At 41.2% G+C, this 13029-nt stretch overlaps 1 protein-coding gene across 1 annotated transcript in view; it reads right to left on the minus strand.

Moving 5' to 3' along the window:
• Positions 1 to 5796, minus strand: part of VEGFD (vascular endothelial growth factor D) — a 29782-nt gene extending 23986 nt beyond the window's left edge. The window contains exon 1 of the mRNA XM_009956080.2: positions 5707 to 5796. Within this exon, the coding sequence (XP_009954382.2) occupies positions 5707 to 5796 (90 nt within the window). The remainder of the gene's footprint in view (positions 1 to 5706) is intronic.
• Positions 5797 to 13029: the final 7233 nt, after the last annotated feature.

Genomic DNA, 13029 nt, shown 5'->3' on the forward strand with positions numbered 1-13029 from the left:
CACAGGAGATAAGACACAAATAAACCTTCCTCGGATCTAGGCTGGAATAGGGACAGTACTAATCAGAACAAAACTTGCAGACACAATGGCAGAGGTCTCACAAGCCCTAGTTTGCACCAGGTGCTTTTTTTTCAAGAAGGCTATTTCTCTGTTTGCCTTCTGTGGGAGGCTGCATCAATACCCCCACATCAGTGGTTAGAAAAAATGAGAATGCCTGTGAGGGAGAAAGCACAAGTAGGCTGCAGAAAACAGAGACAAGCAACACTCACTGAGCCTGAGCTGATTGCTTGTTTTGGTTGCCTTGTGACCACAAATTAACAGAAAGTTGCTCCACTGCCCTGTGAACCTGCCTTTTTGCCTCCCCTTGTTTCACAGGGTTTCAGATATGAGCCACGAGTGATGTCAAAGTTTAATTAGTGTTGTCTTCTTTTCAAACAGATGACTATTACAATGAATTTCTCAAATGCTGCATCTGGTTAATCTAAACAGCCTGATGTACTTTTCAGAGCTCTGCTTGACCCTTAGACGTTAAAATCCTAGCTGAGATGGACTGGACTGGAACACCAGCTGGGAGGATTTTTTTTTTCAATTTCTCACGAGCGAGAACTGCTCTTGATAAAGTAGCAGTGTGTTAGTAGTTCCCTTTCCAAACTGATAAAAGCCAAGGACGAATGCTGTGTGGCACGCCAATGATACAGAATTGTTCTCTTATCCTTCACTGTACCTTGTCAAGGCAGTAGAAGATAAGTCAGAACAAATTGGCTTTCCTCACTGAGGTAGTGATAGCTTCCCACTCCTGAAGGAAAAGCACAATCATTCATTTTTGCAGGAATGCGGCAAGTACATTTTCACACATTTTGGCTCATCGTGCCTATCAGAGATGGTAATCACAGAGAATCAAAAGCAGCAATAACAAAGCTGGGGTAATAAAATACTTCCGAAAACCACAATTTCATAATCTTGATTTAAAAGTTTACTAACTTTGAAAGGAAACTGGATGTGAGGATGAAAAGCCCAGTTTAAACAGAGAAATTGTTTCCAACAACCTTTAGAGTTGATTTTTCTAGCTGTTTTGCGGTTTGCTGTACTTTCAGGAGTTGCCTTTGAGGAAGACATCCCATGAGACAGAAGACTTGTTAGAATCTCTCTTTTCTAGAAACTGAGCAACATTTTCAAGCAGCTATCACAGAGCTGTGTAGATCTATCTGAAGAACAATATCAGTGGCCATTACAGAGACAAAAGCTTACATCTAGCTCTGCTGCTCACATTTCTTTTCAGAGCTCTGTTTTGGTTGTACAGACAGACTGCAGCTGGCTCTAGCAAGGGAGAGATGCAAAGAGCTTCCCGATTCCTTCTGCTCACGGTGTGATGGCTTTCCAGTATTGTCATGCCTTCCCGAGGACAAGGCATTCTCCGCTTAGGTGGTCCAGGGCCTGAGGATCATGGGGAAGCGCTGTTTCACTCTCACCAGTGGACAAGGACTATGTATCAGCTGTGTTTGGAAAGTGGCTTCACCTCCGTCCAGCTCACAGTGGCAATAAGAGATTGTTGAATCTAAGAAGAGCTGTTAGAGCAAAAATGACCACTCAAGGCTGTATCAATGTTTAGTGCAGAACTAAAAGACGTTTAGCTGTGGAAAAGGAGTGCGTGTAGCCATGTTTACCTCCCGGGCTAAGCATATCTAACACCTCACTCTTCTCATCAGAAAGCAGATTTCTAGTTCCATGATACTCCTCAGGCCTATCAGCTGTGGGTTTCTCTAATGAACCAAAGGAGAGTTCACCACTGGGAGAAGACCTCTGCAAAAATAAAAGGCTGTGTGTCTGTTATAACTTGCGCATTACCAGTTGTCCCTTTCTCTCTCCTTCCCCTTAACACTTTATTAATAATGTGAGGGGCAGAATAGGGCAGGCAGCAAGAGACTCAAATTCTCGGAGATCAGGACCTTGCAGCCTCATTAGAGAGGCAGTTTTAGTGTTGGAAGGCAGAAGCAGCTCTGACAGATCGCTGGCTTTTCTTGGCAAAAAAAAAATTGTCTCAGCTCTGATGAATATAGGACATAGCTCTTTGCATCTAATTTTAAAATTCTGGAAAAACTAGCCTATGTCTGTCGTTGCTCTAGGAGAGGAAAAATGTGTGGGGGAGAGACAGGAAAAGAGACAGTGAAATTTGCGGTTCCCTAGCTGAGGGGTTCCAAAATGTAAGAGACTGTCAGGACAAAACTTCGACATGGAATTTTTTAACCATTTCCTTATGAAAAACAAAAAATTAAAAATAATGCTCGGTCTTCAGAAAACCCATATGGAAATCTAATTGTTCAATGAGGACTTCATATGTCAGGCTGGCATCCTGAACCAATCAACTGGCGTGCGAGGCGGAGGGCTTGCTGCCAGCCTTGGCGTGAGTTCAGCTGAGGAGCCCTGCCCGACACCTGCGCGGCTGCGCTGTCCCAGTCTGAGGCTGCCCACTGCTTCCCATCGTGAGACTGTTTTCCAGTTGTTTATAACACTGCCAGACATTAGATATTCAGGCTGAAACTTTCCATGCCGGATGTCTGCCTCAAAAGGATTTTAGGTTTTTTTCTTTCTCTGTCAAAATGGTTTGACCACAGTTGAGGATGAAGCTCCTTCTTTATCCGTGCAAAAAAACCATTTTCTGGCAATCTCGTCTTTGCAAACATCTGGCGTTTCCCTGCTGTGGATCACAGATGTGGAGTTTTGACACCTGAGAAACCTTTGTTGGCTCAGATGTGTCTATGGCTGTCTCTACAAAAATCCATTCAAATGTAAAAACCTCCGAGAGCAACAGCAGAAACATGCCAGGGTCTACCAGCTAGTCACTCAGAAGACAGGGCTTGTGCTGACCCCACGCCGCTCGGGAGTGGAGCAGGACATGGGTGCAGGCCACCGCAGGTCCAGCCCATGGGGCTGAGAGCAGAGGACCTGCCCTTCCTCTCCCTCAGGCCGCAGGGGTCAGGCAACCAGGGAAGGGAAGCTGCCAGATGTGCCTGTGGAAGGGGAAGGAGATGAACACTGATGGAAGAGGGCAAGACATGGACGAGGAGACTGAGAGCACCCAGGGAGACCAGGACTAGAAACTGGGGCCAGGAAAAGGAAAGCTGCGAAGCCATGACCACAGACACAAAGCAGGAAGCTAGAGATAGAGGAGAGAACGGGGGACCATAGTCAGACATGTCTGGAAAGAAAAAGGGTCCAGTAGGGCTGTCTCTGAGGAACTTGGACAGACCTCCTTAGGGTCTGAGAGGGAAGCCGGACATCCCTACCCAGGAGGAAGCAAGTGGGAAGGAGGATGGCACATGGAGAGCACGAATGGGAGCCCAGTAGGGAAACCAAGACCCCAAGTTCTCCAGGTGAGGGAACATGGGTCAAATGCTGGGACTGGAACAGGTCAGGAATGGAGAGAGGAAGGAGGAGCTGGGCCTGACGGGGAGGGACAACCGACACTGGTGTGCACATGGGAGGAAAAGGGACGCCTGTGCCCAGAAGAGGGTGGCGTTTCTGAGGGGTTGGGGAAAGCCAAGCACAACAGAGATACTTGCTGAATCATGACAGCTTGTACAAAGGTTTTTAGCGTTCATGGCATTAATTAGGATATTTGCCTGATTAAATCCTTAGCCCCCAAAACTCTGTCACATGATACCACACTGATACCACGTGATGGTTTAAACTGTTAACAGGTTTAAAACTTCAGGTGTCGGGGACAGAACTCATATAATGGGGGGAGAGCAGGTTGCTGGTGGTTAACCCTTCTTGGGTCTCATTAATTGCATATTACCTGCATCCTGACCTTGTGGGGTTTATCCAGGCAATACCACCGTTTATCTTAAAGAAATTAAAAAAAAAAATAAGGTGTGGTAGTGGAATGCAATACATCATTTCTGTGTTCTGCAAATTCCATTTTAAGTGCAATTGGTAAGAATAGGCATAAACCTATGTACCATTAAACACTGTAAAGTGAAGGATTTTTGTGAGGTATATCCACATACTTACTCACACAAAAGCCCAAAGGTCATACATGCTAAAACAACCCAGAAATCTAACATACTACATAAAACATTAAAAGAAAAATAATCAACAGTTTAACCAAAAATCTCTGTCTACACAGAAAGAGCCAGAACAAGCTGAAAACCAGTCTTTTCCTTGTGGCAATCAGTGGACAACGCACGTGAAACACAGACTTTTTAGTTTGATCTGCACAATACCTTTAGGATAGTCTTGGAAACTAACAGTGATTTATTACTATATGCAGTACCCTGTGGCTAAGCTGGCTGGTTGAGAGTGGTAGCCAAATTTCAATGAAAACAATTACAGATGTATTTGTGTTGGATGGACAGTCCTATCACAGTGAATAGACTATGCGCCAGTTTAAATTAGCAAGACGAGCTCTTGCATTTATTGTAGGCAAAGTTAATATGGTTTCAAAATTTAATTAAAGGACTAACTAGTGGTTTACTGTTATGCTGAATAAACTTGTGTCCCATGTGAGGACAGAATTATCATCACTGCCAATTACACAATGGTTATTACTCTATAAACTTTCTGGTTTAAATAAAGTGCTTCCTACATGTAAGAAACCAGTGATTCGTCATGGAGTGCATAAAGGTAATTTATACAAGACTGATTACTCTGGTCCTAATGCCTTCAAAGAACTGATTGCTGAGGTTGTAAATTAAAAGCTTGTGAATGGTGAGCAGGCAAAGGGGTTAGTCAGTAGTCATCCTGAGGCACACGTTGCTCGCCACTGCTAGCTTCTTGTGCTGGCAGCAGCAGTCTGCAATTAAGCACATAACTTAGCATTTCTTTTCTAAAACATAGGTCAGCAAGCAGTGCAGCTCACAGACTAGTGTGTGGTCATCTCTTGCAAGCAGGAAGTTTTCTGAAGTGAAAACAAAAGTATTAGCTTGTTTTTCTCTGTTAGTGAAAAACAAATAATTTGTTCTGGACCACACACCGAATTAATCATTTCTGGACACACTGTACATGGAGAAACTTGTTCCAGTTTTTGTTCTGATTTTTCTAAAGTATTGTCCTGGATGTTCACGCATTGTCTCAGAAGGTCAGATCTGAAAAATCCTACTCTCAAGGTGAGGCTTCAGCTTAAATTTTGTTGCATGTGTTATATTCAGAAGGAAGATTAATTCCCAGACAATGTGCTCTATTTTTACTAGTTGCTGCTTATTTTAAAGCCCTGGATAACATCTCCTAACAAAACAGAAGAAAAACATTTCTCTGATTTCTGGCAAACAAGTGAACAACTGATGAATGTGTGTTTTCAGAGGAAAATTTTCAATACCAGGATACTAATTCCTGCAATTATGAATACCTGAAATAAAAAAGTGCATTTAACAAGTATTCTACATGCTCTGACCTGCATTTTGTTTAGATTTTGCTTTTGGTTTGCATGACTGACACTAAAAGTTTAACTTAAGAACAAAGTACACAACAAATACTTAATAATAACTAGTAAAAAGACATAAAATATTAAACAGCTAATACGGATTTAACTTCTTTATAGATTCTTTTTCCTCTATGACTGCTAAATATCTGTGCTACTAAACCATCACCAAAACAAACCCCCACAAAACAAGCACCCAAACAGCAAAAAGACCATCACCTTGCACATTAAATATATGTAATTCTGGCGATTTGGATTATTAAGAATGGCAGTAAATAAAGATCACCTACCTTCACAGATCCGTTCTCATAGTCAGATCCTTGCAGCAGATGTAGAAGAGAAACTATGAAAATATTCACAGTTGCCCACGGTTTGTACATCCTGATGTTTAGAATCCACAGGTTACTACGCAGTCGTCATACAGCTGGAGGTGTCTGTTTCGAAATGCATTTCTCTATCATCAGTACAGAAAAGAAAAGCTTCCAGAATTTCTTTTATAAACTCACAAAGGATTCCAACATCCAAGAGTAAATATCTGGCTCTTTACTGCTCAAAACAATTGTAAATTCATCTAGAGAATGTCATTTCTTAGCGCAGATTTTAGATACACTTGAAAGAAAATCATGATAAGAGTTTAAATAGATATATATCTCTATGTATACACATACACGCTCACAAGTGATCAGGTGTGGATTCCAGTTAATGAAGTAAATATATCTTCCATCAAGACACAAAGAGGCATTCAAAATCCATCTGTGGTCCAGAAAATGTAAGAAATCTGCTCTATTCTGTGCTCCGTGTTACAGCAGGCTTTTAAGATGGTAGTGTAATGGCCAATGTTTTGAGCTCGAGAGCTGTAATCCAACTCTGTATTAAAACTTTTTTCACAACCTTCATGGAAGCTTGCAGAAGCATGCGTCTTAAATCTGATACAGACTTTGGCAGAAACACAGTCAAATTTTGGCTCTAATCCCATTTTGTCCCTACCAATAGCATAGCAGTTTTTAAACTAACTGATGCAATCTAGACTCCCATTATTTTAAAGAAGATTACCTGAAACATGAAACTTCAGCACACGTTCTTACACAGCACACATACTTTAAGTTACTTCTTTAAAAAAAAGAGAGGGAGGGAAAGGAAAAGAGAAAGACTGACTTTCTTTAATGTGTTCTATCTTATGTGATGCAGGGGTTTCTGAATAGATTTTAAAAAGGAAAGTTAAAAACTTTCTTTGACAACAAACAAGATTTTGATTTTTTTAATGAAAGCTCATGAAACTACAAATATAAAAAGAAAAAAATCTATTTTTATTGCAGCAGAACACAATCATTATTTCTGCCCCAAGATATGGATGCATTTTCTCTGTGTATTTCCACAGTTCAAAACAAAACGGAGATCTAACATTTAAAATTATAACATAGACAAAGGCTCTGATAATTTTGCATGTTAAACCTATATTGCTGTACTTATATTGTGTTCAGGAGCGTGGTTCCACTCTCACATGGCTTAGGGCTTGCAGAATCAGACTCTACTGTTGTTAACATAAAACAGCCACATACCTAATATTTCAGAGCATCGTTTTCCTACCTCTGATGTCCAAGCAGTACCTTTCTTAAGTACAATACACACTTCTATAACTATCATTAGCTCACATAGTTTATTCTTAAGTATTCATCACAAATGGACATTGGAGAGAAAATTATTTGAATCCAGTCTTTCCAGCTGTTGTCAGTTATTTGAGTCATGTTTTAAAAATATATACGTAACTGTATTAGTTTTTAGCTTTGTTTTTTGCCCTTATTTTGTGAAAGCAATTTATTTCTCCTTTTTTGGCTTCCTCCCCCACCCAGCCCACACTGGTTTGTACCAGGACAGCAGGAATTTCACCTCTTGGAATTCAGTGTGAAAAAGACCCTTTCTGTGTACCTACTTCTCTGCCTTGTACCTTCCCTGCACCCAGGCTGCCAGCGATATTCACACAGTTTCGCAGACCTCACAATACAAGGGGCATTCTGTGTCGGTACTGTAGTTTACCATTAAAATACTTTAACTATTTCCTTCATCACTTTAAATTAACATGTTATCTAATGCTTATGTTACCTTGACCTCATTTAATATTTCTGTTTCCCTTCTGTTACTAATACCCATCTCCTTGCAGGAGCTGAAAGCCTGGTAAAATCTGAGGTCTTAGGCTTGGATGCACCTCTTCAGAGTAAGGGATCAAACAAAAATTAACCACTATACTGTCAGGGCTGCACAATAATAACTTTCTCTTGACCTGTAGTTAACTGGAGGGAGTGTGTGGCCATCAACATCTCTCTTTTATGGGGTCATTGTTTGAAACACAGACCTGGATTCACAAAACCAAGAAGAAATACATGCCCTCATGCCCTGAAGCCTGGTGAGTGGGATTCTTACACAGCCTGTCTTCAGCACAGTTCAGGGATGAGCTGCTCTGTTTCCCTGGCAGGGCTGGAGAAAAATTTCACCAGCAAGACCAGGCACCTGAAGCAAGCCTTCCCTCTGGCCATCAGCCAGATTGCTTCTGGCCTTCTCACAGGCATCACCTCTCCACTTCATAAGTTGGCAGAAGCAAGCGAAAGCCCGGGAGCAGCACTGAGTTTTTTAAATACCAGCTATGGAATTTCTCCTGTCAGCTCAGCAAGTGTTTAACTGCTTGCATGGAGCAAAACAGCTTCAACAAGGAGAGTGAAAAGCACCTGTGGTGGTTATGTTCTGCAAATCAGCAAGGAAGGTACATTTCTGAGAACAAGAGCATAGCTGTGGTCTCTGCTCTGTGTCAAGAAGGAAAAGTGATTCAAACCCAAGGGGTCTCACATCCTCAGCCTCACGGTGAGGGTGGTGATTGCCTCTCTACCCTTGCGAGACCCACGAACCATACTTAAGGGACTCTTTGCAATCTAGCACTAGAAAATCAAGGCTATTTTTTTTGGAAATGTTGGAGGGAAACACCTCAGTAATATTTTGTGTGTGTTTTAGTTCATCACTGTTACTTACCAAATTCAGCTCTGAGTTACAAATACATCTGGAAAGACCAAACTTGTGTCTTTCTCAAAGCAAACTGATCATCAGAAAAGTTCACCCACCTCTGGCTTCAGTGGGCTTTTTGGCAGGAAGACTGAACTGACCCTCAGGCACTGAATCAAACTTGTTTACAAGAGTAAGTTTGATGCCGCAGGCAGAAGACAAAAAGTACCTAGCTTCTCCCTTAAGACTCAGACACAAAGCCTAGCAAAGAAGGAAAAAACCCTTTTGTTGACTGCAGAGGACTTTAAATGCAGTTCAAGCTTGTTGGTGAAAGCAAAGGCAAAGCAAAAAAAAAAAAAAATCAGTGGTAGGACAGCAGTGCAACTCTGATGATGGATTTTTGGGAAACAGCATTTTCACCATCTGCACCACGTGTCCCCATCCCTTTCCCTATTGCTCTTGTCTCTCTCCTCCAGTTCTGGATACGAATCAGTGCTCCCTCCAGCACCATCTCAGCCCTGCTCCTCACACAGCTTTCTTATGATTTGTCCTGCCTACTGCTGCACTGAGAACAATTTAAATACTTTTGTGTTGGAGCTCAAAACTCAAAAGTAGGTTGACATTATGTTGCAGGCTGCCTGCAACAGCAGTGAACAGACTTGCTGTCTGACCAGACACCTCCTAGGACTATGCCGTGTGTTTTTGTTTAATATATGAACATGTTAACAATACTCACATTCTAATTTCTTGTTTTATCTCAGTTTGCTATTGTAGAACCACCTGCTCAGTTCTTTGCATGGCTCAGATTTGTATTGTTTCTTTTAAAATCCAGCACTGTATAAAAAAAGTACTTAAAAAAAATTTACATGACTATTTACATGACTCTAATTTTGTAGCTGAATAAGCAGCTCCATGGACATCAGCAAGGCTAAATACTGTGTAATGAACTGAGAACTTAAACATTTATGTCACCTTTGGGTGAGCAGCTAGGAGATTAATATTGTGGCAATGAGTCAGCTCTTTGCAAGAGCTTAAAAATTTAGTTTAGTTAAGTCTGTTTCAAATATTGATCAACACTGATGTCTCAAGTAGATGAACAATATGGATTAAAATAATTTTAAATCTATTTATCTGCAAATATTATGTATAATTTGTTCAATAATATTTTGAGCATATGAGTCTTTATTCCAAAATAACATTCTCACATACATTGCACAGAAACTCTGATTCACTGATTCCCATACTCTGTTTTTGTGATGGAAGAGAACATATAAAAGACCCAGAATATGGTAGATATTCCTAAGAACAGAGTAATCATATTTTCTTGGTACTTTCAAGGTAGAATATGCAGACCAAGTGCAGTTTTATTTATCTTACCGTGGTGCACTGAACATTCTATACTTGGGCTTCACCACACATAAAGAGAAAAAAGGACGGTACAGATGCCTAGAACTCAAAAAACAGCATCATATTTAGCTTACACATTTCTTGCATGCACACACACCCAAGGAACAGAAGAATTTCTTGACAATGCTGAACAACTCATATTCTTCAAGCTCAAATTCTTTCAGGTGAGACAGTAAATTCCTTCGTCTGTCTGAAAATAACTTACACCCACAGATAGGTCCAGACTGGTGCCACTCTTTGCCAGACTAAACTAAAATGGAAATGCCTCAAAAAAAACCCCGTCTTCATTTGGAGAAATGAAACAAAACACAAAAGGAAGATATTTCAGGCCTTTTAACACAAGACTGAGACATAAATTAATAGGACTACTCAAATCATGGAAGGTTTGAGAGGATATGCCCTAAATAAACTGCAATTAAATTGGTCAGTCTCAGATTGCAAAGTTAAAATTGGAGATCAATAAAAGTAAAATCAAGGTGAGTTTATTGCTTTTACTTCAAATAAAGTATTGTTTCATCAGGTACTTCACACTTGAGAACTCCGCACAATTTCAAGTTTCAGCATGGCGCAATGTTCAGGGAAATAACATAATTCCCAATGAAAGTCATTAAGTAAGTGTTTGTAAGATGATTCTATAAGCAGATCTATACATTCCCTCTATGTAATCCACACACAGAGGAACTTTTGTTTTCTTGAAAATTATATAGAAAAAGAAAAATTGGGTCAATCGTCTCAAGTACTACAAACAAGAATCTAACTTAGATTTAATAAGACACTCGTGACACACCAATTATATGGCAGTTCGAGGTCACTCAGTAAATATTATTACATTAATTATCAAGTAATTACTAAATTAAAAATATTCTTGAAATAAAGTAATGTTTACTATAATAGCTAGTGGCATCAGAAATTTCTATCAAATAGCAGAATGCTTGAAACACCTCACTAAGTGCTAAGCTGGATTGCAAAAATTTAGAAAAATATGCAAAATCCAATCTGCAGCGTCTCAGATTCAGAGCATGACAAGACTCTGCCGAAACTGTGCAAGAGGAGCGATGGGGACCCTACTAACCAGCTACCTCCAGAGCCTGCCCTCACACCAGCCAGACTTCTGCTTCATCTCATAGCATTACACTTCAGCTACCCTTACAATTAGATAGCCTAATTGTTTACTGGCTGCAGCAAACCTAGAGCTCCGTGCAGGCTCAAAAACCTGCCTGAGAAGCGGGCCAACCTCCCTTGGTGCTGTGCCTCTACTGCTCTCCAGGCTGCGGTGGCTAAACTGCTATCCATACCTCAATCTAGCTAGCTTAAAGTTCACTAGGGAACGACTACACAAGCTACAAACACACCCTTGGCTGAAGGGCTGGCATACTCTTAGCTTTAGCAAATAGGAACCACAATATCCACTGGTTCAGTTCTCAGCCACGGCACACTGCAGCCCGGCTCAGAGGAGGGACGCTGTTAAGGGCATGCAGCAGGAGAAGCGCTGTCAGCAAAAGGGAGATAAAATCACAAAGAAGCAGTTTTGGTTGAACTTTTGAGAGGCAAACACACCTTTGAATTGCTCTGTCTTTGAAAGGCTCTGCCCCAACATTATGAAGAGCACAGCTCCCTTGTTACCCTTCTCTAGTTCCCATTCGTAATACCTAATGCCTGGAAAGTTGGAATGCCACTGTGGGCTGCTGTGCTGAGCAACAGCTTTAGATAGCCCAAGTATGAAGAAAATGGTGTTTCTTTGATTTCAGTACTTCCTTTGCATCTGTTTGTGTAACTCCAGCTTCTAAGGAGCCTAACCTACAGGGCCCCTGATCCAGAGAGCAAGATCTCTCTCTGGATTCCTGTAATTCATATTTATCTACAATAATGGGAGCTCTGTGTCTGCTTGTCTTCACATCCATCTGTGTTTACATAACCACTAATGAGAGCACAACTGGAACGATAATCAAACTTTAATTACAGAGGCATGTAATAGCATTCACAAACCTTTATTTTGCTTGTGACGACTTATAAGTCCTTGCTTCTTTCTACAGAGAAATGAGGCAAGCTGAACAGAAGGATAAAAGAAGTCTTACCATTAAGGAGAAGAAAGGGAAAGAAAAAAGCGGGGAGAAAGGGGAGAGGAGAAGAAGGAGAGAAAGGGGGAGCTCTGACTAGGGAGCAGATGCCCTCCTTCACACCTGTTGTTGTAGCAAGGGCCTTGCCTCCAGACTGACTGCAAAACGCTGTCTGGCTGATGTTTGAATATGTCTGAGGATCACTACCTGTTCACGTCAGATGTCTGAAACAGCTCACAAAGCCAAAGAAGGAAGCAGGTACCAAGACGACGGATTCAACATCAACAGTCCGATGTCTGCATTCAATCTGACACTTCATCCTCTGCTGCTGTACAGTAAGAAAGGGAGGTGTAACTGGAATGTGCAGTGTGTATCAAGACTGCTGAATCCTGAATGGATTGTGAGCAAAACAGATGAGCTCGTGGGTGCTTGTAATGAAGAAAATAGACAATAGTTTCTCGTTTTCTCCGGTGTATGTGGCATTGTTGCTACATCACCCTGGGACTTAAAGGTATGTGCAGCTTGCAGCAACTTGTGTAACTGGATAGATATTTGTTGTATTATGCACATCAAGCCTAGAATTTCTCAAGAGAAAGATGTGACTGCAGATGATATCAACATCCTTAACCTTGCAGTCTCTGGTAATGTCTTGAGCAAGTTTAAGAGCCTTATCTGCTCCTGCTGTACACACTTCTCTGCTGCAATGGGCAAGATAACACCAGCTGGCAATTACTCTTTGGTCCGAACAAGAGCTTAGATATTTCCACGTGGAAATATCCAGTACTGTAGAGTCCTACAGCAGTATCATTCAAGTGACTGTAGGGTAGATGGTGGTAGCAGAGCAGCTACAAGACATCAGGGAGATCTGACACAGCCTTATAATGATGAAAATGTCATCATAAAACATCTGTTAGATGAGAAAATATTCAAAAATATCGAATGGCTGTTGCATCATCAGAGGTCAAAGAGCAAATACATGTTACGGGTCTGCTCAGTTAAAGCTGAATTTATGCAAGGATATTTTCTGAAGTGGTCCTTACTGCAGGATCACCTCCAAGTGCTCCTGGAGAGCTTCATCCAACTCATCATGACACTTCTTTAAAGTAGGCAGGCTTTGTGATGGAAGTGGAAAATGCAAGATTAGTTTGGTCTTTGCACTTC

This window comes from Leptosomus discolor, chromosome 1, assembly GCF_034619465.1.
Source record: "Leptosomus discolor isolate bLepDis1 chromosome 1, bLepDis1.hap2, whole genome shotgun sequence".
Taxonomy (NCBI): Eukaryota; Metazoa; Chordata; class Aves; order Leptosomiformes; family Leptosomidae; genus Leptosomus; species Leptosomus discolor.